The sequence below is a fragment of the Dipodomys ordii genome, unplaced genomic scaffold, assembly GCF_000151885.1.
Source record: "Dipodomys ordii isolate 6190 unplaced genomic scaffold, Dord_2.0 Scaffold96, whole genome shotgun sequence".
Lineage (NCBI taxonomy): Eukaryota > Metazoa > Chordata > Mammalia > Rodentia > Heteromyidae > Dipodomys > Dipodomys ordii.
This window is the reverse complement of record NW_012267312.1, coordinates 1,099,994-1,127,191: the sequence shown is the minus strand read 5'-3', so window position 1 is coordinate 1,127,191 and position 27,198 is coordinate 1,099,994. Positions and strand designations below refer to the sequence as shown.

General features: G+C 32.7%; 1 protein-coding gene across 1 annotated transcript in view; it reads left to right on the top strand.

Moving 5' to 3' along the window:
• The window catches only part of LOC105993437 (dystrophin-like), a gene marked incomplete at its 3' end in the record, with an annotated part of 1,816,642 nt that overhangs the window by 697,062 nt on the left and 1,092,382 nt on the right, over window positions 1–27,198 (top strand). The window contains 4 exon segments of the mRNA XM_013026710.1: window positions 10,731–10,972; window positions 15,287–15,609; window positions 21,341–21,350; window positions 24,129–24,341. Of these exon segments, the coding sequence (XP_012882164.1) occupies window positions 10,731–10,972; window positions 15,287–15,609; window positions 21,341–21,350; window positions 24,129–24,341 (788 nt within the window).

Below are 27,198 nucleotides of genomic sequence, written 5' to 3'. Positions count from 1 at the left end.
AAAGCACAAATCTGTCATACTTTTTGCTTCTTTTTCTTTAGTGGGGTGGTACTGAAGTTTAAACTCAGGACATTGTGCTTGCATGTACTCTAGGGTCCTGGGGCCATTTTCCTTTTTTTTCCCAATAGATTCTTTCATTATGTCTCAGGCCAGCCTGGACTGTGATCCTCTTATTTATGGCTCCCAAGTATTTGGGATGGCATATGCAAGATTTCGTACCTTTCTATTGGTTGAGATTAGATCTCATAAATATCATTTTATCCCATTGACTTCAAATTGCATTATTTTTGAAATCTACCTTCCAAGTAGCAAAGATTAGAGGTATGAAGCAACCAGTCTCAGGTTTTTGTTTGTTTTTTTGTTTTGGTCGGTCATGGGGCTTGAACTCTGGGCTTGGGTGCTATCCCTGCGCTCTTCAGCTTCTGCTGCTTGAGCCACAACACCACTTCCAGTTTCCTGGTGATTAATTGGAGATAAGAGTCTCAGGGACCTTTCTTTTTTTCCTTTTTTTATTGTGAAAATACTGTATAGGGGGGTTACAATTACATGGGCAAGATAATTCGTACATTTCTCATCATTCTCCCCTCCTCAGTCCTCCCCACCCCAGCCAAAGTTGTAAAGCTCGTTTTTGTACATCTCATTGTTGCAATGGGTCCACCTGTATCTCTATTTAAACAGTTTGTTTTTGCCCTTCCCCTCTACAAATTATACCAACATCAAATACTGTGAAAGCAGGGGTTATACCGTGGGGGAGGGACATACAAAGCAACAAAGAAATCATCTTATAAATGTGGTAGAAACAATCACATGAAAGAAAAAGCATTTGAATACTTATCTTGGGGTTCCTTTCATCTAAGATCAACTTATCTGACCTTTTCTGCTTGTCTCAAACATATATTACTTATTGCAAATAAGGGAAACCATGGGACCTATGTTTCTTTGGACCTGGCTTACTTCACTCAATATAATTTTTTCCAAGTCTTTCCATTTCCTAAAAAATGGGGCAATGTCATTCTTTCTGATGGAGGGATAGAATTCCATTGTGTATATATACCACATTTTCTTGATCCATTTATCTACTGAGGGGCATCTGGGTTGGTTCCATATCTTAGCTATGGTAAATAATGCTGCAATTAATATAGTTGTGCTGGTACCTTTGGTATGACCTTGTTTGTGATCATTTGGGTAAATGCCCAACAGTGTAATTGCTGGGTCATATTGAGGAACCTCCATACTACTTTCCAAAGTGGTTGAACAAATTTATACTCCCACCAACAATGCAGTAAGGTTCCCTTCTGTCCACATCCCCTCCAGCATCTGTTGTTATTAGAGTTCTTGATTATAACCATTCTAACTTGGGTGAGGTGGTATTTCAATGCTGTTTTGATTTGCATTTCTTCATGTGTCTATTGGCCATCCTTCTTTCCTCTTCAGAGAAATTTCTCTTCAAGTCTTTAGCCCACTATTTATTGGGCAGTTGTTTCTTTGAGGATTTGTTGTTGGAGGATTTAATTTTTTGAGTTCCAGGTATATTTTAGATATGAGACCCTTGTCCGTTGTATGGCTAGTGAAGATCTTCTCCCAATCTGTGGGCTTTCTATTGATCTTGCTAGCTATGTCCTTTGCCATGCAGAAGCTCTGCAATTTCATGCAATCCCATTTGTCCAACCTTTCTTTGATTTGTTGTGTTTCTGGGTCTCTATTAAGAAAATTTCAGCCTGTGCTAAGGAGACCTAGTGTTTCTCCAATTCCATCCTGTAATGTTTTCAGAGTGTCTGCTTTGACTCCTAGGTCTTTGGTCTCACGGACTTTTCTGCCTGGTCTGGCTTTGAACAATGATCCTCAGATCTCAGCCTCCTCAGTAGCTAGGATTACAGGCGTGAGCCACTGGCACCCGGCCCAGTCTCAGTTTTAAGAATTAAAATTATTTTTCTAATATATTAAAAGGCAATGTATACAAACCATTACTAAGATACAATATGAACAAATTTCTTTAAAATTATTATTGTTATCCTATAGCATTTGTTTTCTTATAAAAGTATTTTTTAAATAAAGTTTAGAGATGATACCATTTCTAAACAAGATATCTGTTTACATTTTGTAAAAGATAGGTTAGTACATGTCAGCACTTTTCCAGTAGGCCTTCATTCTGTAGCATAAATTCTGCATATAATTTATTTTTGTCTTAATTTCTTTGTTGGCATTAAAAAGTTCAATGATCTTTATAAGAAATCAATTTTTCTTTTTCTAATGAGTCTTCTGACCATGTTTAATTCAAAATAAAAACAAGCAAATGTGACAGCTTAGAACTGGGTTTGTATGCTAATGAATATATGGATGGTGAAAATTATTACAGTTTGCTGTGCCAATCTATGTTGCTGTGTGGTCTGACTGATGAGTATAATAGCAAAATTATGTTAACTAAAATTAGGTGACCTAAAATGGCCTTTTCAGTTGTTAAATCATTTCCCTCTAGAAATCATATTATCATTCTTTTTCATTGCAATAAGCTGATATGTAATCTATATTTTTAAAAAAATCTCATTTTGTAATTAAATATCAAGCACCTCACCTCATCTGATGCTGTATAAACCGAATTATTTGAAGGGCATTTTAACATTTTGTAAAGTAGGAAAGGTCTTTTTTATTTAATTTTTTTTTGGTTTGTGAAACTACACACAGGATTTAAATGAGTATGTCACTAGTGACAATAGTTATTTTTCTAAACTATTGTCCTCTTTAATTTTTAGAAACATGAAGAAAAATCAAGGCATATAAGTAGGTCCTTAATAAATAATAATTGAATGATTGCTTCACAAAGTACAGTAATTTAAATAATAACATTGATAATTTTGGTGAGAACATATCTGAAGGAAAATTATAATGGGTAGACAGCAATGAGAAATGAAGTTTGGGAGTGTGATTTGAGATATTTGTCTTTGATTAACTGTATTCATCAAAGTTAACATGATTTATCTGTTCTGCTAGTGAAGATTTGGTGATTGATACAGGCTTAGACTCAAGCTTGCACCAAAACTAAGATTAATTTTTCCAAATGACATAGATATACTGCTCCCCTCTTAAATAAAACAATTTGAAGAATTAATAAAATATACTCAAATATTATAACTTCTCTTTTTTGGTTCTTTTAAAAAATATTTTAAAATTTCTACTATTTAATATATCAAATAACAGGATATATAAAATTTATTTTATAAAATTATGGTAGTTAACTACCAAGGTACCTGTCCAGGGATATTTTAGAGTGACACCCAACTAATTTTCCACAGAGCAAAGAATTATACTATAGTGGCATGGCTCAGGAAGCTAAATACACATTAAATTTTCAGAAAACCAAAAGTCCCTAAGTATAAATAATAAGCTACCAACATAGAGTAAGTGTAGACTACTTATAGAGTATTAACTAAAAAAAAATCATGTTTGCCATCTTGGCATGAGATTGGGGTATAATTTTTGTTTTCTTTTAATATTTTTGTTTCTTTCTGAACTTTTCTTTCTTTCTGAACTTTATCTTCCAATTAGTATTAAAATTAACTTTCTCTTGCTGTGTCAATCTCAATTGGTTAACTGTGGAAAGGACTTCGAATGAGAGTGTTGCATAGTTAGAGGGTACTTCTTAGAGATAAAATCAGGGTTATGTACAAAGACACTATGTTGAAAATGAACTTTATAGCTTTGGGGGAGGGAGGAGTTGGGGAGGTGGGGAAGGAAGGGATGGTAGGGATAAAACAAAGGAGGGGATAACAATCTTGATAGGAAATGGACTCATTACCTTACTCATGCAAATATAACCCCTTTGTACAGTATCTTTTTGTAATTTTTTATTGTGAAAATACCATTCAGAGGGGTTACAATTACATGAGCAAGGTAATAAGTACATTTCTTATCAAGCATTATTCCCTCCTCCTTTGTTTCCCCTTCCCATCCCTTCCCATCTCCCACCCCCCTACCCCCGGCAAAAGTTGTATAGTTCATTTTTCGACATAAAGACTTGTAAGTTGATGGTAGATGAAATGAAACCCAAGATAAGTATTCAAATGTTTTTTTCTTTCATGTACAGTATCTTTACAATAAAATATATATTAAAAATTCAGGGTTATATTGTTGGGAAATAACCATCACATTCTTCAAGTTAAGAAATTGTTAATTTCGTAGAATGTTAATGAGAATAATTTGGAGACTATATCTTGTATCCAGTTAAACAATTATGTCATTTTTAGCTATCATACTGAAAACAAGTTTCCAAGTTTTTTCTTTCCTCTGAAAAGAAGCTAGAATATAAACTTTCTTATGGTTTTGGTTTGTATTCCTTTATTTAAATGTAAAGGGGTATGAAATAGTATTTAGATCAGTTATTATTATATATAAGGAATGATCTTACTAACATCAGTAATACAGATAACTCATAAATACTGGATATTTTGTAAAATTTTTGTGATGAAGTGATTTTTTCAGTGCTTGCTAGACAAATGCTCTACTATTTACCTCATACATCCAGCCATTCATGCTATACTTATTTTTTCTGATAGGGGTTTCACATTTTTGCTTGAGACTTGCTTCAGATCATGGTGATATTCTTATCTATGCCTCTCACATAGCCGGGATTACCGATGGATGCCATGACTCTTGGTATACTTGGTAAAATGTGGGTCTCACTAACATTTTTGCTGAACTGCCTTTAAACCATATCCTCCCAAGCTGGACCTCCTACTTTGTTAGGATTTTCAGAATAAGCCCCTGAACCTATTATTGCAAAGGATTTTACAGTTTACTTCAAGGCAAAACTAGTTCAGTACATATATTAAATAATGGAATCAAATGTAATATACATTTTATATGGAAAAATCTTTGTATTTTATATATTTAAGTAATCTACACTTCATTATGAATGGTGTCTACAAATATACACAATGAACAACATTTCATCTTTTCTTTGCTTCCTGTTTCTAATTCTCTGAGTTTGATTTCTAGTTCCCCTTTCTTTCTACATGACAAATTTATAATTAAATAGTTCACATACAATAAATGTTAATTACAGTTATTTTTCTTGGTTAACTCCATAAAGAATTATTGGCTGTTGCTGGCTCAAACCTGTAATTCTACATCTACTGGTAGATGCAAACTGGAGATTGCACTGTAAAACCAGCCAAGGCAGAAAATTCCAAGAGACTCCATCTCTAGAATAGCCAGCAAAATGCAGAATTGGAGTCATGGTTCAAGTGGTAGAACACAACAGATTCAATAGACCTGAGTTCAAATTCTCATGCTGGAAAAAAATTGCCTCTGTATATGTGTGTGTGTGTGTGTGCACTTTGCGTGTGTGTGTGTGTGCGTGCACACGCATGCATTTGTTCCTGTGAGTGTATGGAAAGTAGTCATAGCAGTCACTGTTAAAGGGAATCTGTGTCTAAAGAAAATATTCATAAAAGCTGTCTTTTTCTCTAATAATCTGTTTAGAAACAGAAAAAGAAGAAAAACATCTTGTATGTTGTGGTCACTAAATGTATGAAGTTTACATAAATTGTGGCTACAGCATTTAAAATAGTAGTTACATGTTGAGTATGGTCACCGAAACCTCCACACAATATTATCTCAGACTTTGCTTTGGTTTCTGAATAAATTTGTATTTCATCTTAGACTATTTTTGAATGTTAAATGAAACTGTAAGGACCCTCACATAAAGTGTAACAGAAATAGGAGACCTTAAGTTTTTATCCCAACTATTCACCTAATGTGAGAGCCCTGAAAACACAGGTTTTTGCATTATTCTACCCTAGTTTCCTAGCTGATGATGAATGTACTTGATGAGGAATACTTCACTTTAAGTGGCAGTTTTGAAGTACTTGCATGGAAGGTGGTGCACAATTAAAATTATTCTAATAGTCTGTTATGCACTGTACACAAGTAATAAAATTAATGGATGCATTTCAAGTAATGATCCATTTCCTCTCAGTGCCATATATTTATTCATAGACTATTTCAGGGGTTGTTTAGAATATGAGATGTGAATGGATTATGATCCATTATCCCTGAGATTCTAATGTGCTACTACAAAATGGTTTCAGTAAGTGTAGCTCATAATGCCTGGTGAGTTACTGTTTGTGTTCTTAAACAACTAACCAAAAATTAGAAAAACAAATGCTCAAATGATTAATTCTTCAACTTTGAAGATGTTTACACTTACAAAGTTTTATAAAATGTTAATGTTTTAGTTGAATTAAGGAGCATAATTCTTAGAAATTCTTACATATAACACTTATACATAACGATACTAAAAATTTTCTTACGCAAACGTTCTCTTGGAAAACAGACTGTATATTTTTGAAATGTTTTAAACAAAGCCTCTTCATGTTATAAATAGAAGCAGAAATTATATAGTCATATAATTCATGAAGTTTAATGGCATTTCACATTTTAGTGTAAGAGATATGTTCAACACTGCAACACATAGCATGTGATAGTTATTCCAAGCCCCTGAGTAAACATTTGAATGCAAATCTGAGACAAGAGAGACTGTGTGCTTGTATGTATATGACTTTCGGCCTCTGTGTCAATTGCTATCCTGTTGATTTGGTGTGGGGTTAGTTCACACACACAGTGTGGTTGTTCTTTTCTACTTAAACTGAGAACCATATCAGATAACTCTAGTGGTGATGTAGTTCCTTTTGTGCTATATAGTTTAGATGGACCACATATTGTCTATTGGAGCAGCAAGCAATATAAAGTTGTAACATTTTTCTTTACAAATTGTTCATAGAACTTTAAATTTTCTATAATCAACATTGTATCTGTGCCAGTGGCATTTAGGAATTTCTATTTTCATTGTTAGGTGTGGTTGTCCTTAAATTCAATTTTAAATTACTATAAATGTATGACCAACTATTATACAATTATGGAAATGCATTATCAATAAAGCACTAAATATTGACATAACTTCTTAAACACTTTACACTGTCTACATCTTATATTTGTTTTATGATATATAAAATTAATTTTGAGATATCAACCATCATTTTTCATTAATTACCTATTTTAGTTATTTAAATGACCTCTTCCACCCCTAAAATTCACAATTAAGATATTTGGTCTCTTTCCATGTTTCCTGAATGTTCTTTATCTTATATATAAACATTGACTAATATTTGTTATCCTCCTAGAATATGTAAGACTTTTTGTAAGTATTCCATATATGCTAATTTTAAAAAACCTTAATCCTATTATTATCTCTATTTTTTTCCCAGTTTTGGGGTTTGAACTCAGGTCCTGCACATTGTCTCCAAGATTTTCTGCCCAAGGCTAGTATTCTACCCCTTGAAGCACAGCTCCACTTAGGGCTTTTTGGTGGTAAAATGGAGATAAAAGACTCACAGTTTTGTTTTGTTTTTTTTCTGGTGAGGCTGGCTTCAAGCTACAGCTTTGGGATCTCAGCTTCCTGATAGCTAGAATTACAGGTTTGCGCCAGCAGTGTCCACACTATTATCCTTATTTCACAGATTGGGAAAATAAAACCCAAACAGATCATATAATTGAACCAAGTTCACTCATCTAGAAAGTATTATCCCATTTGAATGCAGATTTGTCTAAACTCAGAATTCTTTTTAATGTTTATACCCTTGTGCTCATTCTATCTTTTATCACCATATGAAAGTCTTCATAGTTCATAGTTATAACGATCAGTATTGTAGATTTCATAGTATTCTAGGCTTGTATAAAAATGGCTTTTCTTTTTTGTAATTCCTTTCACAGTGCTGTTTAGCAGCTTGACAAGTTTTGGGCACAATATTTGTATAAAGATAAACATAACTCATTAAAACCTATCTGTGGGATTTTAATAGATAACCACAAAACTTACTGGTACTTCATTATAGATTTTTTATGTCCTTTAACAATATACATATATTCTTGTAAAATATTGGTATATCATTCAAGTAGAAAATTTTAATTATATTTTATTTTCTGGGATCTTCATTTTTATTAAGTATGAGAGTTTGAAATCAAGACCTTATGCTTGCTAGGCAGGCATTCTACCACTTGAGTCATGCTACAAGCCTAGGAGTTATCTTTGCAAAGTTGCCTCTTCTCAAGAGAAGAGGTATGTTCATTCCTCTTTATGTCTGCTATCAATTAGACAAATGTTAATTAAGATCCAAGTGAGCATCACTCCATCAGTCTACATTTAATTTACTTCAGCATTTTTATTTACTGTGTAATATCTGGTTTATACTGACTTTTTAAACATCATAGACTTCTTTGTTGATGTTCAACTTTTTCTGGATATATTTCTCTTAAACATATGATCTGTGGTATAATTTTGAGACTGCTAAATATTTTAACATTTTTACCTGAGCTATGGTGTCTCACATCTGTTATCTTACCTACTCATCTGGTTGAGCCAGAATCAAGTTTCATAGCCAGCACCAACAGAGAAGTCCTTGATACTTCTTCTCTAAGCAACTAGCCAAAAGCCAGGCTGGAGGCTTTACTTAACTGGTAGAGTATTATCCATAAGTAAGTTCAAGGCTCAGAACTAAGAAGAATTTTTCCCCTATGTATTTTTAAACAATGCCCTTTAATTTTTTTTTTTTTTTTGGTCGTGGGGCTTGAACTCTGGGCCTGGATGCTGTCCATCAGCTCTTCAACTCAAGGCTAGCGCTCCACTACTTGAACCACAGCGCCACTTCTGTTTATTTGGTGGTTTATTGGAGCTACGAGTCTCACGGACTTTCCTGCCTGGGATGGCTTTGAACCACGATCCTCAGATCTCAGCCTCCTGAGTAACTAGGATTATAGGTGTGAGTCACCTGCACCCAGAAGCCCTTTAATTTTCCATTCATATTTTAAACAATTTCTCATAATACATTTATTAAAATGAGTGCCCATATGATGAAAAGTTTAGTTTTCTTACATACCAAATATGATACTTTTACTACTACAGTTACTTAATGTTATACTGCCAAACATATTTAGTATAATACTTGATCACTGCTCTAAATTATATGATTACAAACAGCATATTGTTCAACATATCAAGCTGACTCAGATAGATCAAGTAAGGTACTAACAGAATATTTAGTTTTTATGAACTATGTGCTTCTTATATATCTGGATATAGGAAGACAAGTATATGATTCTTTTGTACATATCCTCATTGTATCTCTTTACAACTATATCAGCCAGAAGAAAAGGAAAAGATTGTTGCCAGTAATACTTGCAATGTTTGTTTTCTCTTGTGCCATCCTAAGTAGTTATTATACTTTGAAATTGCTAAAGTTAGATTCGTGTCTCAAGGGAAGTGAAAGAACTGATTTGATAGTATAGTGTAACTATAACAAATTGAAAATTAGAGTAACTGGAAGAACGCAATTAAACAACACAATTTACTAGATTCAGCTCCATATTTTTAGCCTTTATAAAGGAAAAATTGGGCTCCATATTTAAGTGGGTATGTTAAATTGTAACCACTTTGTACATGTATCTGTGGATAAAAAAATAAATTGAAAGCATTAAAAAAGTAAGAGGAATGTACAAGTTAGCCAAACCACAGGCATTATATTTGCTTAGGATATCCTTCAGACTTTTAAGAATTCAATTTCTCTTTATCTCAACATTATTCCAAAAAGTTAAATAAAAGGAACATTCATAAAAAGGACTCTTAGCTTAGTTGGTTTCTACTAAATCAATTTACTCCTTAGAGATTTCAATCTTAAGTCACATCTTTTTGTATAAATGTGAAAATATGGAACATGGAAATGCTTTATATTTTTTAAAAAGATAGAAATGCTTATATAGCTATGCTTTAAAATGTAAAATACTATATCCATTTATTTCTTTATAAAATGTAATTTATGAAGGGATTTATGTAGAAAGTATTGTATCTTTAAAAAGACTATATTTTATAAACTAATGTGTGCAAGATTGACTATTTTAAGCAATAATATACTATAATGTTACTCTACTTTCATGCTATATAGGGTAGCATATAATTGGACTAGTTATATAATACATTATGACAAAATAAAGATATAATTTAAGGAAACACATGGCATATTGCCTAACATAGACTAATGTTAATTATTAGGCAAAAGGATTGCAAGCACAGCTGTATTAGTAATAGTTTTCTTGATTTAGTCTTACTATATGTGATTTTTAAACATTACTAGAATTTCCACATTTATAAATGAAACCCTTTTTTATAGTAAGATTCTTTTCTGAAAGCTTATTTCAATGCCTTGGTCAGTGGACTCTGGAAAAGTATAGCATAGGAAATAATTTTGGGAGTTTTTCCTTCTTTCTAAAGCGTACAGATAGTACTTCAACTAATTCTCAGACCCACTTTTAAAAATAAAAATGAAAGTTCATTTTAGAAATAACAATTATATATATCATATTTAACATTCATTTGGAAACTTCTAAAATATTATTCCTGAACAATCCTATCAGAGTTTGGATCACTTTTACTTTTATTAAATATTTTCTACCATTCCATATTTTAGTCCTCATTTATTTTTATAACAAACATATTCTTTGATAAGATGCAAATCTTATTAATTTCCAATAGATAATCAGACATCTTTTGTGGCAAATATTTAACAGTAAATAAATTATTTGTTTTAAATCATTATATGATTCATACTGTTATAATACAGACTTGCTGTAAAAAATGATCATTTCTATCTGTTGCTTCATGGGTTATTTTTTTTTCTGTCTAGAGGGTGTTAATGCTGACAGCATCAAACAAGCCTCAGAACAACTGAACAGCCGGTGGTTAGAATTCTGCCAGTTGCTAAGTGAGAGACTTAACTGGCTGGAGTATCAAAACAACATCATCACTTTCTATAATCAGTTACAACAATTGGAACAGATGATAACTACTGCTGAAAACTGGTTGAAAACCCAACCCACCACCACATCAGAGCCAACAGCAATTAAAAGTCAGTTAAAAATCTGTAAGGTAAGAACATTTCCAACTTCCACGTAGAACATGATCAATGGACATTTCTTGGCAATTTTAAGAGGGTCATAGTAGTGAAAATTTCAATTTCAAAGGATAAAACTAAGAGCAGTGAAGATCAAACTATAAACAAAAAAAGACACTTTAAATAGACACTGTATGGATACTGACATCCTACCATTGAATATAAATAATTTGTTCATGGCTAGTTGATTTTGTCCATTTACAAAAGGATGAGGAAGATAGGGAATGTGAGAACTGCATGTTTTCTGTATAAAAAATACTGGCCTATATTTTGAGCTCTTCTTTTGTAAAACCCACTCATATATTCAAAAAGTAGAGTCCGTTCATAAACTAGAAAGACAAGTCAACAACCAAACAGCATGCCATACAATTGGATACATAAGTACAGTCTTTAAAACTCACAGCCCATTCAAAGTAGAATAACTTGTAAAGGACCTCTTCATCAAGAAAACATTTGTAAATGTGGTTGGAGTGTAGAAGAAACTGTAGGGATAATCCAAATACTCGTCATCCAAGCTATTAACTTATCTTGAACCAGAAAGAATTAGGGAGAGGGAGGTTATAGAAATACAGAAGCCAGTGAGATCCTGATAATAAAGACAATCTGAAGAGCTAGTCCAAGATAACCACATGGAAATGGAGCCAGAAATATAAATACCCTGCTTCACTCTCCTCCTCCCCTGAAGAATCTGAAAAGGAATCCCCACTGACTAAATTTAATTAAAAGGCAAAGGACAAGTATCTGCAATCTATAAATTCTCCTAGGTCATATGAGAAGGATTTTCAGTGGATCTCAAGGGGGCAAACAAGATGGAACTGGCACAAAAGGGCGTGAAAAAGAGATTTTAAAAAGCCTATCTTCCAGTGTATGAAAATTAGAGATATACAACATGGAAAATAGCTTGAGAATTGCCCATCATTAGTATAACCCATGAAATGTTCTTAGGAAATTGGGAAATTATTAAAGGACACATTAAAGGTTTTCCAGGATGGGTGAATTTAATATTAATGGAGTTCATTTACATGCTTTACAGAGAATGATTTAAGTATTGTGAGTGAGATGGAGAATTTTCGGAGATGATTATGATAAGATATTGAATCCCAAAAATTATAGAAAATTCAGAACTAATATGAAAGGAAAAGTACAAGATTAATTTTCTATAAAGATTGGATATATAGGTCTACTAGGAAGTAAATTAACTCAGGAATTATATTTTTGAATAAAGTCTATACTCTAAAAAGATATTTAGGTTTTTAGACAAATATATAAATTATCAAATTTCTACCTTTAGCTATAACTTATAGTTAAATAGGAACTAAGGCTTCTATGAATTATAAGAATAATTAACGTGGGTTTTGCTCCAGAAATATGCTAAATCCATGTATGATGGTGAACACCTATAATTCCATCACTTGGGAAACAGAAGCAGGAGGATACTGATATTTTGTATATTCTAGTCTACATAGACTATCCAAGGTTGGCCTTGGCTACATAACAAGAACCTGCCCCTATCCCCCCCACCTCTGCAAAACAAGAAATATATATATATATATATATATATATATATATATATATACACACACACACACATAATGATATTACCTCAACCATACATTGAGATTTAGATGAGCACATTAGATTAACATTACCAGTTATATTCATCCATAATATATTCAATATCTCTATTGTGGCCAAGAACAAGAGGATGTTAAATAACATGGGTTGCCATAACAAATAAGACTTGCATTTTAAACAAACTGATTTACTTTCTCATGGTTCCAGAGGTTGCAGTATCCAAATTGAATGCCTGGTAGAGTTCAGTTCCTTTCAAGATCTCTCTCTTTAGTGGATTGTAGATGGTACTACTTACCATGTTTTCACATGACTTTCCTCTGGGTTGGGAAGAGAGACAGAGATAGAGACACAGAGAGATAATAGGTGGAGGAGAATGAGAGAACTTTGCCTTATTTTATAACGCCATCAATCCTATGTGATTAGGACCTCTTCCAACCCTAATGTCCAGTCAAACCAAACCTTTTTATGTAAATATGGACTGATCGTTTCAGGTCAAAGTGATGTCTTAGAAATTTTGGTCCCAACTGAACATTCTTACAAGCTTTTTTATGACTTTCAAATTCCTTTTATTTTACATGATACACTTGTTTATACGAAACACTCCTAGAGCTGCATAAACAAGAAAAATGGTTGTTCTCTAACTGGTGAAATGTATCTCAGGTTGTTAAATGTCCACGGAAGATGCCATTTGCAGATCTAGCTTAGAAAATGTATGTATTTCTCCAATAAAAAGATATATTAGCTTTTATCAATTATCATATTCTTTATCCATGTATATGTACTAATCTTCTGACCTTCAGTTGAAAGGACTTAATATCTGAACAAAGGACATGAATTTACCAATTTTGTTATCCATCGTTTTTCACCATCTGAAATAATTCAATCAATAAAGATTAATTTACTTGTTTTGCAAAGACATAATGACCTTCTTCTGAAAGTTTCCTCTATGTCTTTTATAAATCAAAACAAATAGCATTGTCCAGTATCTGGTTTTACCCAATGAAATAATGGGTGATGAAATTTATGTCACCAGTCCTCCAACAAAAGTTTGCTCTTTCCACATGAGTATGCATGAGTATGCATGCATTCAAAATGAACAATTCATTTTATTTTGCCTTTTAACTGTGATTTCCAGGAAGCTCAGATTTAAATTTAGTTCATAATTGCTATAATTCTTTTAATTTTCTCCTTCTAATTGGCTCATGATCCAATTTTTAATTTTAATTATCCTGTTCTTAACATATCAAATGATAAACAGTTCCAAGTACTTTTCTCCAGAGATAACATAGATATAAATTGTAAGTAAGCAACCATGTCAATAATAATTTAAAAAGCACATTTCAAAAGAACAAATTTGCTCAAATTGGTAAAAACTAATTATGATTTTACCCGAGTGTAAAACCTTATAGAGAACACTACTACCCAAAAGAAATATAATTAGAGTCACAAACTCAAGACACATATGTAGTTTTATATATTCTAGAAACTACATTTAAAAAATAAAAATAAAGAGGTAAAAATGTCAAGAGTCTGTTGTACCTTATTTAGCAAAATAATATCATGAAATTTAACCTGTACTATAAAATTACAGGCTCACACCTGTAATCCTAGCTACTCAGAAGGCTCAGATGGGAGGATCAAGGTTTGAGGCCAGCACCAGGCAGAAAAGTCCCTGTGAGAGACTTATCTCCAGCTAACCACTCAAAAAACAAAACAAAAACAAAAACAAACAAACAAACTACCCAACAAAATAGTACTGTGGTTCAAATGATAGAGTGATAGGCTTGTTCACAAAGAGGCTCAGGGCCAACACCCAGGCCCTGAATTCAAGCCCCGCAACTGACCAAAAAAAATTTATAAAATAGATTAAGTTTAAAATTTGTCATATTCTGTCCTCAAAACTGAGTATGCATTTTATCATTTCATCAAAACTTCATGTCCAGTATTCAGATTTCAGTTGGTGAGTAGCCATATATAGCTACTGACAGCTGTCTTGGACAGCACATTGCGGTCTATGCGATTTTGTTATCCAAGCCAGAGTACTATTGAGACTAAGTGTAGGTACTCTGAAGAATTATGGTAGGACAAAGAAAACCTGGACAAAAAGTCACTCTAATTAAAAGTAGGGCAACTATCTGTTTGGTCAGAGGTAATGAAGATATACAAAAGTTGGAGGATTATGAATAAATGTAATAACTGTAATAAATATATTTATCCACATATATATGTTCATATACACATATATGCAAATATACAAGCACATGTAATCAACATATTATTTCACATGAAAAATGTTTGGAATTTAATATAGGATGTGTATATACAATTATAACATGTATATTAATTTTATATGCATAAATTGTAATTAAGGAGTTTTCATTGAATAAACAGATTTTGATGCGAAGGAATAGAATTTTGAGTTAAAAGGATTTAAAATCATTTCTAAATACTTCTTGGCTGCATCCATTCATACCTATGAGTGCCCTAAGGAGTGTCATCTTGAAATGATGATACAAACAACAAAGAGCAATGCTTTTTGTAAATTGATGACCTCTATTAGAGAGTTGCCTGAATCATCATGGATATTTCCTATTAAATGTTTATTAAGGGTACTAATCTGATCTTGCATCACCACTTTTTAACCACTTTCATTGCAAAAGTAATATATGCAAACTAAGTGTTGTTTATTTTTAATACTCTAAATTATGTTACAGGATGAATTTAACCGGCTGTCAGCTCTTCAGCCTCAAATTGAGCGATTAAAAATTCAGAGCATAGCCCTGAAAGAAAAAGGACAAGGGCCAATGTTCCTGGATGCAGATTTTGTGGCCTTTACAAATCATTTTAACCAAGTCTTTGCTGATGTGCAGAGCAGAGAGAAAGAACTACAGACAAGTAAGTAAAAATACTCAAAACAGGGCTTCCTTGAAATTTTTCAAAGTGTTTACTTGTGGGAAAATAGAAATGAATGACATAAAAGAATAACTTCTATCAATGGAACTACTCTTGCCTGTGACCTTTATTAACAAGCACTAAAGTACTGGTTTTTGAAAACAAATATATTTATATTTCTTCCTTCCATAATTCATGCTTTTGTTGAAGAAAAAACACGTTTTGGTGGGTTGCAAATTTCAGAATCAGGCATTTTGTATACTGAAGAAAATAAATGAGCAATCGAGGCTGTGGGTACACTTTCATGAACTCCATTTTGCTGTATAAGGATGTTTATATAGGCATCTTCTGTTTATTCTGTCAATTCATCAGAACAGTATTACAACAATAGCATATATATGGCAATGGAAACTCAGCAAAGAATAAATTATTCTTTGGGCTACATTTTACTTTTGGATCACTGTAGTTACATAAATCCTCTTTTCTCTTTCAGTGATAAAATAAAAGATACAAGTGAAGCAATTATGCAAATGAATGTCATGTGACTACAAAATTTTTTAAGTTATCTCTTTTGTCTCTCAATAATTTATGGCCCTAAAACGCTAATGCACAGTATTTACTCAAAAATGTCCTCTCATCAGCTTAATTTTTTAGGCAAAATTCCTAAGAGGGATAGGTCTTTGAACAGGGTTAAGCATTATTAACTGAGGTTTTGTAAAAATCAACTGTCAATATACAAACACATGTTGATATTCACACACAAAGGAATATTGCGTATAATTGGGATTTAAAGCACTAATATAACACTATTTTATAAGATTTCTTCCACACATTTCTTATGAGATATAAAACATAGAAATATATTTTTCTCTGTTGAAACTTTAATTGGTTGGAAAAGATATTTTCGTATTGTTTTTCTAAGTATATATTCAAAGAAGTTATCATATAAAACATTACTAATTATACTGATACACATGAAAGTTTCCTAGTTTACCAGATTTTATTTTTCCAAAGATGAAATGAACTGCATAAAACATATGATGAATACATTTTTCCTTGTGCATTAAAGTGGTTTTAGCTAAGGTTTATTTTTCTTGTAGGCAATGAGGTAAAACTTTAGAATAATGTCAGCTCCCTCTAGTGGATTTCAATGAACTTGTTGCTGTGCTCCCGTACAATCAAATGAGAATATTACAGATGTCCTAAATTTTGTAACAAGGTCTTATTTAACAATAATGTCTTTACTCTTGTCATAAGATGCATAAGCCTTTTTTGACATAATGACTTGTACAACTCATTGCTGCAATGGGTCCACCTGTATCCCTGTTTAAATGATTTGTTTTTAGAACTACACTATTTTAAATTGAAATAACTTGTAGTCCAAAGAACCTTTTAACTGCAAACATTATTTTAACTGTTATATAACAATTGTAATAAAGTTTACCTTTTCACTTTAAAGACATTTTGCAGGACTGGGAAGTTGGCTCAGTGGTAGAGTGCTTGCCTTGCATGCATGAGGCCCTGGGTTCAATTCCTCAGCACCACATAAGCAGAAAAAAAAGGCAGAAGTGGCGCTGTGGCTCAAGTGGTAGAGTGCTAGCCTTAAGCTGAAGAGCTCAGGGACATTTCAGCCCCCATGGCCGACAAAAATAAAAAAAAGACATTTGGCATAGTAGTGTTGATAGCTGAAATTTATCTACTTTATTATAGTAAAGAGAGGTAATATTTTTCTCTATTCATATTTCCATCAATATCATCATTTGCCTTTCATATGTTCATAAAAGTTTATAAAACTTCCAAATTTTGGCTCTTCATTTCTCTCAAAATAAAATACATCATATTCTACTTTATTGATGAATGTTTTTGTGTACGAAATGTACAGTAAAATGTTTTACCATATTAAACCATGCAGGTCATTTTATTATTTCAAAATCTCATTTCTTGTATTATTCCATAAATCTTGGAAATATTAAATATTCAGCAAATACTGACAGAAGCACTTGGTTGTCTGTCATATTTATTCCTCTGTAATTTTTTTTCTTTACTAATGTCCCACAATATAAAAACCAAATCTTCCTTTTAAAATTCACTCTACACATTGAGAACCAATGTAAGGAATTGAACTGGTAGTTGTAATCTGGGCATAAGTGATACGAGAAAATAATACTACAAAACTAAAATGTACTCATATTCATGGTGCTTTTTTTCCCCTCTATGGTGGGGCCTGTACTCTGGGCCTGGGCGCTGTCCCTCAGCTCTTCAGCCCAAGGCTAGCGTTCTACCACTTCGGGTTTTTTTTCTGCTTATGTGGTGCTGAGGAATCTAACCCAGGGCCTCAAGCATGCAAGGCAAGCATTCTACCACTGAGCCACCTTCCCAGCCCTCATGGTGCTTTTTAGGCTACAAATAATCTTATAAATCATTTTACCTACTCTTCATATAGCAAACACTTGAGTATATATTTTATTATCTTATTGTAGCCTGTGAATTTCTGACACTGGAATAGATGAAAGAACAGATGTGGGATAATATCAAAACTATAGTACACAAGTGATCATGCCTACATTTTTCATAACGCTCAAACACTGAGAGCAACCTAAATGTCTACTAGCTGATGGATACATGAAAAAAAAAACAGCCTCTTCAAATGAGAAGCATCTCTAAAGGCCTTCATTATTTGGCAGTGAAATAGAATGAAGTATCTATACATGCTGGATGAACCTTGAAAATCTTATGTTAAGTGAAAAGAGCTAGTTACAATTAAAAAAAGTGTTTCATGAATTCATTTGCATGAAAGTCCACCTTAGTTAAATCTGTAGACATGAATCATGAGACCTACTTTGTTGTAGGTAATCTAGTATTTTAACCAGAAATTACGTTTCTCTCTAGTATATTTAGTATATATATATTATAATTTGGATCATTTCAATAATAAGGTAAATATGATGTCAAGAAAATAATAATTAGGATTTTTGTTGATTTGATTCAAGTTTTCAGAAAACAGGGAAAGTGATTATCTTAGAGTTGAGAAATCATTTTGGATACTCTTCTGTTCTGTCCCTTTATATTTTGGGTACAGCATTTTTGTCACTCATTCAGTAATTAATAAATATTTTGAAAACTTCCTATATGCCCCGTAAGTGTTAGATCCTTAGTGGAGAACAATCAGAAGCAATATTTTTTATCTTCATGGAGTATACAGAAACATATCGTTAAATTAGCAACTAAATAATGTTGTACTTTATCATCATTTATGGGTCAGGCAATTTAATTCAGGGGAGATGACATTTGAACGAAACCTGTATGATGTGCAGTACCATCTATGTGCTAAATTGAAGGAATGATATTAATATGAACAAAAATCAGGAGAAATTCCCAATTTTGAAGAAGAGTTTTCAAGTGCAGGAGACAGAAAAGAGGCAAGAAATACTGGAACTTGAAAAAAAAGAAATTATGAAATAATTAGGTTAAGTTGAGGGTACCATTCCTGCTGGGATTTAAGAAATACTTGAAGTTTCCCAAACAATTTGTATTGAAAAAATATAGTTTCTAACTCATATGAAAGACAATACAGGAAACATGGCTCTGCGGTAAAACAGGGAAATTAAGTGGAAATGATAGCCATACAAGCGAGAATCTATTTCACCTCAGACTAGAATTATGATAGGGATGATCAAGAAAAATGATGTATTCCTTAAAGAAATTATCTCGGAAGGTTCATTGGAGAGAGATGATTACCAAGCTTACAGAGAGAATATGGTTCTCTCTTGCAGGAATAGCAGAGCTCTCTAGCTATTTAGTCCTTGCTATTCCCTGTTAACATACTAAGATTGGAATAATTAAATGAATTAACAAAAAGGAGGATTGACAGAAGCAAACTTTTTTACTTCCACATTAGGCAATTAGTGTAATTTACTTTCTTACAACTTTAGAATTTTTAAAAATATTTCTAGATAAAAGAATCTGTTTGTCTAGTAGACATATGCTCTGTTGCTTAGTTTCTTTTTTTGAAGTGTTGAGAAGGTAAACTTTATTTTTTTATTGTGAAAATACTGCACAGAGGGGTTACAATTACATGGGCAAGATAATGAGTACATTTCTTACCATGCATTGTAGCCTCCTCCTTTGTTTCCCCTTCCCATCCTCCCCCCGCTCCCCACCTGAGATAAAAAATAAAATTATAATTTGAAAACAGTAAATGGTCTTCTTTTTTTCTAGTTTTTTGTTTTTACTAATGCTACCAATGACAACTATAATAGACATATATAAATAACCGTTATATATTTCACTTGGTGAGATACAAAAATAGCTCTCTGACTTCAAAGAGTCCTGGAAACATGCAAAATGCCAAGTTAGAACATAAAACATGGCAAGACACTGGTGGCTCACACCTGTAATCCTACTTATTCAGTAGGCTGAGATCTGAGGATCATAGTTCAAAACTAGCTAGGTCACAAAAGGCTGGTAAAACTGTTACATTGAATTAACCACCAAAAAGCTGGAAATGGAGCTTTGACTCCACTGGCAGAGTGCCAGGTTGAACAAAAAACATAAGGGACAGTGCCCAAGCCCTGAGTTAATCCTTTATAGCTGTGGCACACACACACACACACAGAGGCACACGCACACACACATACACACACCATAAAACTAAACCTATTTTATTAAAAAATTATCTAACAAGAATCCTTAAAAATAAAGAATCCTTAAAAATAGGATTGCTGAAAGTGTAAAACTAATGCTAGAGAATGTTTTACAGAAAATTCAAAATAAAACAAAAGCCAAACCAAAATAAAACAGCAAAATCAAAACACCTCTATTTTGTTTTATTAAAATATATGTTAGTACTGTGATAGTTTATATTTACATCAACTTGGGAACTTTCCCCAGCTTCTATGTAAGTACTATCTAGTGAGAATATAATGAATCATCTATGAAACATAAAACTTTCTAGTAATTATATTAATAAACAAATGCATTTGATTGCATATTTTAAATAATTTAGGAAATAATAGGAAGCTAATGGAGTGTTTTTACCTTTCTCCATAATTGTTTTGTGTCATTTTTCCCAGTGATTTCTAACACGTGCCTATCAATCTACAATCAACTTATTCTGATTTTCATTATGTCAGATATATTTCCTTTGTCATAAACACTGTGAATGTATTTAGATTTAAAAAATGATGCTTTAACAATACAATATTAAAAATGATTATAGTTATGCTTCATTTTATTTTATTCTTTATGCCAGTCTTAAGCTTGAACTCAGAGCCTGGGTGTTGTACCTGAGCTATTTCACTGAAGGCTGGTTCTCTTCCACTTGAGCCACAACTCCATTTCTGGTTTCTTTCTTATCTATTATTTATTTGTTTCTATATTTTTTTCCTGGTTAACTGGAGGTAAGGGTCTCATGAACTTTCTGCCTGGGTTTGCTTTAAACCATGTTCTTCAGGTCTCTTTCTCCTGAGAAGCTAGGAATTATAGTCACCTGTCCAGTAATGCTTTGAGACAAAAGTCTAATACTCATAAGCAATACATGGCAAAATGGTAAATCATCAGGTCATATTTTTTCCACACATCTTGTCTAGGTCAAGTGATATCATTAGTAATCCTAAAGTCTTTTAAGATAACAGATTATTAACTGGGATATAATTATCATATTGTGTCAGTGAAGTCAAACTTAGATTGTTAACTGATATTTTTACATAAAATGAAGAATGAATTCCCTAGATGGAGCTGAACTATTTCTGTTCCTAGATGAGATCATGAGGATAATATCAATAGTGCTCCACTGACTAGAAGATAGAATAAATCATACTGAACTTGCTTTTTAGTACTTCAGATTTGACACAGACACTTTTCTTTCCAGTTTGAAGCAAATTAAGAGTACTTCACTAAAATAATCTAGTGTTCCTAGATTTTATGACGTATTCTACACAGTTGCAGATTTGTTGAACCAGTTTTTTTTTAACCTGACAGCAATCCCTACACTCTCTGTGTAATATTGCTGCAGTTACATTCTTAACCAGGAAAACAGTATTTAGGAAAAAAATATTCAATAGGTGATATCGAAAATAATCTTTGGAAATTCAGTTCTGAAACACAAAAGAATGTCCAAAAGATTAGTTTTCCTGTATGATCATTTTGAAGGAAATTCAATATGAATTTGAGATCTAAGAGCCAATGGTGTTACTATATCGTTTGAGCATACTCTACCAATATGAGGTTTCCTTTTAGTTATTATAACACGTTAGTATATATTCACTTATTTTCTCGATTCACCACCTGTACTTTAGGTATCAAAAGATGAGGTTTGTTGGTGTTTTTTGTTGGTCGTGGGCTTGAACTCTGGGCCTGGACACTGTCGCTGTGTTCTTCAGCTCAAGGCAGGCGCTCTGCCACTTCTGGTATTCTGTGTAGTTAATTGGTGAGTTTCACAGACTTTCCTGTCTGAGCTGGTTTTGGACTGAGATCCTCAGATCTCAGCCTCTTTTGTAGCTAGGATTACACCTGGCTGAGTTTTACCTTTTTTTAACCTCTTGCATTCCTGGTGCTCACAGTACTGAATAAATATTTGCTGAATTAAGGAATAATAAATGAATGACCTCATTTTATTTTCCCTAAAGTATAATTATCCTCACTTCTGTAAATGAGGTCCAAGAGAGGAAGAAGTGAAGTAATTTGCTGAAGCTGGCAAATAGCCAAGCCTAAAGCCAGGTTTATTGAACTGCAGAATCAGAGTTTCTAATTTTCTGCTATATAGCCTATCTGTGGAACCAAGAAGGGAAAGAGTGGGAGGAGGCAGAGAAAAGACAGAGCAAGAGATTAATCTGATCAATTCACAAAATCCCTTTGTACACACAAAAAGAATTAATATCCAAGTAACATTGTTTAAATAAACCCAATGTGTCTGTGTGTGTGTGAGTGTGTGTAATTTTAAAACACAAGAAGAAATCTTGTTAGATGTCAATGAAAATTTGTTGTCTTCTAATAATTTCCAACATTTCAACAATTATTTCTATACTCAATCTCTCTTAATATAATTGTTATCAGAATAAACTTGAGCTGGTTAAGATAGTTTCTGTCAAGCTTCAACTATACAATTGTTCCAGGTACTGCCACAAAGGCAATAAACATTTCTAAAATGATCACATTGACTTCAATTAGATCAACATGAAGCTTACAATCCATGTAGCCATCTCCTTGTCACTGCTTTCAGATTATACTATCAAGTGTCTTCTCAAATACAACCTTGCTACATCAAAATTAAATACTTCCAGAATTCACTACCATTTTAAAGTCCTTCTGTTTTGTTTATCAATGACATTCAACATCCAAATATATGTTTGTTAATGAGAAATGACAATGAATTGTTAATGAGAAATGACATTATTTATATTAAGTAAAAATGATGTTTAAATTACCTCAGAGATTTTTTTTCAAAAACTTCTGGAAGTTTTTAGATTAAATAAATTCTCTTTAAATAGTTGGGCAAAACCTCTCAAATAAATAGAAGCATTTTGAATGTCTATCTCCACTTACTATATTCAGAGTATCTATTTCTTCTTCACTTAAAAAATTATCTTTGTGGGCTAGGAAGGTGGCTCAGTGGTAGAGCGCTTGCCTTGCATGCTCGAGGCCCTGGGTTCAATTCCTCAGCACCACATAAGCAAAAAGAAAAAAGCCGGAAGTGGTGCTGTGGCTCAAGTGGTAGAGTGCTAGCCTTGAGCTGAAGAGCTGAGGGACAGTACCCAGGCCCAGAGTTCAGGCCCCACGACCGGACTCCCCCCCTAAAAAAAAGTAAAAAATTAAACTTAGTTCCACAGATTAGTCATAAGTAGCTAAGTAACCATAAAGGTTCTGTGATTAGTGAAATATTAAGATGACTTATATCCCATTAGAAAAGGAAATATAATCCTATGTGTGCATATAACTTAATCAGTGTTGGATACTTAGTTATGCATAGAAAAATGAACTTTACATTTAAATAAAATCTTAACAGTTATAAGTAGATTTCTTTTTATTCTTCTCAACTGTGTGTTAATTTATAATCATAAAGTGATAGCTAAAACATGGAGTTGGTGAAATCTAAAGATAAGCATACTGTCATAACCACTTGCATGTTGTATGCAGGGTAATTATATAATGAACTTTATAATTTCTCTTAAAATTTTCCTGAAATTTCAGTTAAATCTACAAAACAGAAGGTATCTTTTGGAAAATAAAAGGATCTTCAGTTAACTTGCATTAATGGGTCAACAATTTGACATTTCAAGTTTTGTTATGATTTTTGTATAGGTTTATTAGACATTATCTTACTTCAGGCTGTATGGAATTAATTCACACTCCATTAATTACACCATAAATGCAAATATATAAACACAATTAAATATAATTAGATATACTGAACTTTCTTGGTTCAGTTTTGAACATAGTTGATATTTTAAAAAATTGTTGTGATTTGTTTAAAAAGAGACATTTAAAAACACTAAATAATATACAATATATTCTTATAAGATAAATTACCACTTGGAGGTTTTTTTATAACAGATATTAGAATCATTCATTTGTTTAGATATTTGAGTCATATTTTAGCTACTCTTGATGTAACTAAAATTTGTCAATTGTGTACCAGCTAGTATAAATGTGTTTTTATTTTTTGAGGCTTTGCAAAGTTCTCTCCAAGAGCAACAAAGTGGACTTAACTATCTCAACACCACTGTGAAAGAGATGTCAAAGAAAGCACCCTCTGAAATTAGCAAGAGGTATCAATTAGAATTTGAAGATATTGAGGGTCGCTGGAAGAAGCTTTCTTCTCAGCTGGTGGAACACTGTCAGAAGCTAGAGGAGCAAATGAATAAACTTAGAAAAATTCAGGTAATCACAGGTTTTGCTTTGTGTGTATGTAAGTGTGTGTGTGTGAAGGTGTGTGTGCGTGCATGTACATGCACACATGTACATGTGAATGTGTCTGTGTGCAATTCATTTACTCTCTATCTAACAATCTAAAGTAAAACTTAAAGGTATGTAGATATTTGAAACTGGAATCATTCAAAGTCTTGGATAAGATCACAACATATGTCTTTCCTAGGGAGCATGATTTGCCTATTTCTCTAAGGAAAAGAGTAATTAAACGTGCCGTTTCTTAGATTTTCTTTACAACCAATTTGATGCTTCTCACTAATTCCATTAGGATTTAAGTATGTTTAGTATAGTAATTTTTGAAATCAATATAAATTTTTCCTTTGTTTGGGATATAGATATCATTTGCCATATGATTTAATTACTGTATTTTATTTTACTTTTAGCCCACCTCTTTCTTCAAGCAGGATTCATTTTTGAGGAGGCATTTTTCTTTTAATCTATTTTTAATTTTTGTTGCTTTCTCCAAATAGTTGTGCAAAATAATTTTCATTTACCATGTCAGTTTATCTGTACAATGCCTCTAGATCAGAGTTACTCCCTCCATCTTTCTCTCATATGGACTTCTTATAAATTAATGTGTATGAAATAGTCCTTCCATGCTAATAATCACCTAGGTTAAAAAATCACAAACTAATAACATTCCCAAAAGTCTGAATGACATAGTCATATAAGTATTGTTACTTGGTTGGCTAATTGCTATGAAATATATTAGTGTTGAGAAAGAAACTTCAAAACGATGGAAAGGCAATAGATTTAAATTCTAGTTTAACTACTAAGTTGTTATACTTATTTTTTCCGATCTAAAATAATAAACTGTCTTAAAACATTCTATAAAGAACAACATAGGAGTTTTCATATAGTTTTAAAAATGTATACATGATCTAGAATGTATGAAAACACATTTATCAAGACCTGTGACCAAAATGTATGGTTACATGCTCTCACTATAAGTAAGCCCCCATTCAATTGAAAGAGAAAGATAGGTGTATTAGTTCCTATTGCTGTTGAAAGACATTACTGTATATTTAATGGCTCCAAATACAATTTCACTATCTTACAGTATTGGAGGTCAGAAGTTCAAAATCATTTTCCATGAGCTAAATGTCAAGGTTCCAGTAGGGTTGTATTCCTTCTGGAGGCTTTAAGAAAAATCTGTTGTCATTTTTTAAGTTCTGAAAGCTATAGAAGTTGCTTGGTTAATGATTGACTCAATAACAGATATTTAGAGCCAAGAGCACAGCACATTCCAGTGACAATGTGTCTATGTGGCACTATCTCTGTCTCTCTTCTTCCTTTATCTACTCTCTACCTGTTCTTTTTTTATTGTGAAAATACTGTACAGAGGAGTTACAATTACATGGGCAAGATAATTAGTACATTTTTTATCAAGCATTGTAGCCTCCTCCTTTGTTTCTTACCTTTAAAAAGGCCCCTGAAATCACATGAATTACATTATACCTGGACAGATGATAGAGGATAATCTTCATGTCACATGCTAATCAATTTTTATATCTGACATTTCTTTTGCATCATATTATGTAAATATATTAACAAATCCTAATTATTATTTCAGGATTGTTTTTGATGAAATAATGTCTATTTCAGCCTAACACAATAAATAAAGTAGATGTGTAAATTATAACCAGGCAGAAAAGGGATCCACCATCAACAGAGAAAAGGTTTATGAAAGGTTTTTGGAACAAAAGTTATCTCAGCTTCACTTTGAACAAATGGAATTTAGTAAAAAAAAAAATAGAGGTCTTGTCATAGTGAGAAATATATTCAATTCACTACAAGAAATTGAATATTAAGAGAAAATGTGTACTTTTGAAGATTAATTCATGAAAACAGGGTTGGAAAAATGGTCTGAGAGTTGTCATGAATAGTCAAGGGCTAAGGAGCAATAGCAATAACAAAAATAAAGAGAAATATCAGTATTTTGAAATGAAGAGCTATAATTATACTTGTGTGATTATAAACATCTCCAAAACGTCTCCATTAAGAAACAAACAGGAGGGATTGGGAAGATGGCTCAGTGGTAGAGTGCTTGCCTTGAATGCATGAGACCCTGGGTTTGATTCTTCAGCACCACATAAGCAGAAAATGCCAGATATGGTGCTGTAGCTCAAGTGGTAGAGCGTTAGCCTTGAGTTAAAGAGCTGAAGGACAGCGCCCAGGCCCAGAGTTCAGGCCCTACGACTGACAAAAGAAAAAGAACAGGAGGGGAGGATAAGATTACTGCTTTCAATGTGGAGCAATAACTCTATTACAGTAAGCAGAAAAATACTGAAGTAGATAGAGATATGGAAGAAAAGCAAAACTAGCTTTCAACCATATCAATAAGATGATGGGAGTCTTACCCAAATACTTTTAAAATTCTTACTGTGAATCATATTAAAGGGGAAGCTTTTGCAGAAACACATGTTAAATAACAAATGGATTAGGAAGAAGGAAATAAAACTTGTAGACTACTTAGGTTGTATAAGCTGAAGAAGTCACAAGTACACACTTGAACAAGAACAAAAAAACTGAAACAATTAATACAGGATATGTATTGAAATACTTGACATTTATCAAAGCAGTTTATGTACTAAATGCATCATGATCTGCATTATTCCATCAACATTTTTACCCCACTTTGACCAAGGGGTGGGTTGGGAGGTGTGGGTGAACTATGTTGGAAATAGTGACTTTGATCAAGATGTAGTGTGTTCTTAAATTACTTTGTCAAATGGCAACACCTTCGTACAACTATTGAAAAATAATAGAAATATTTTTGAAAGTAATACAGAAAATGAGTAATGGGAGA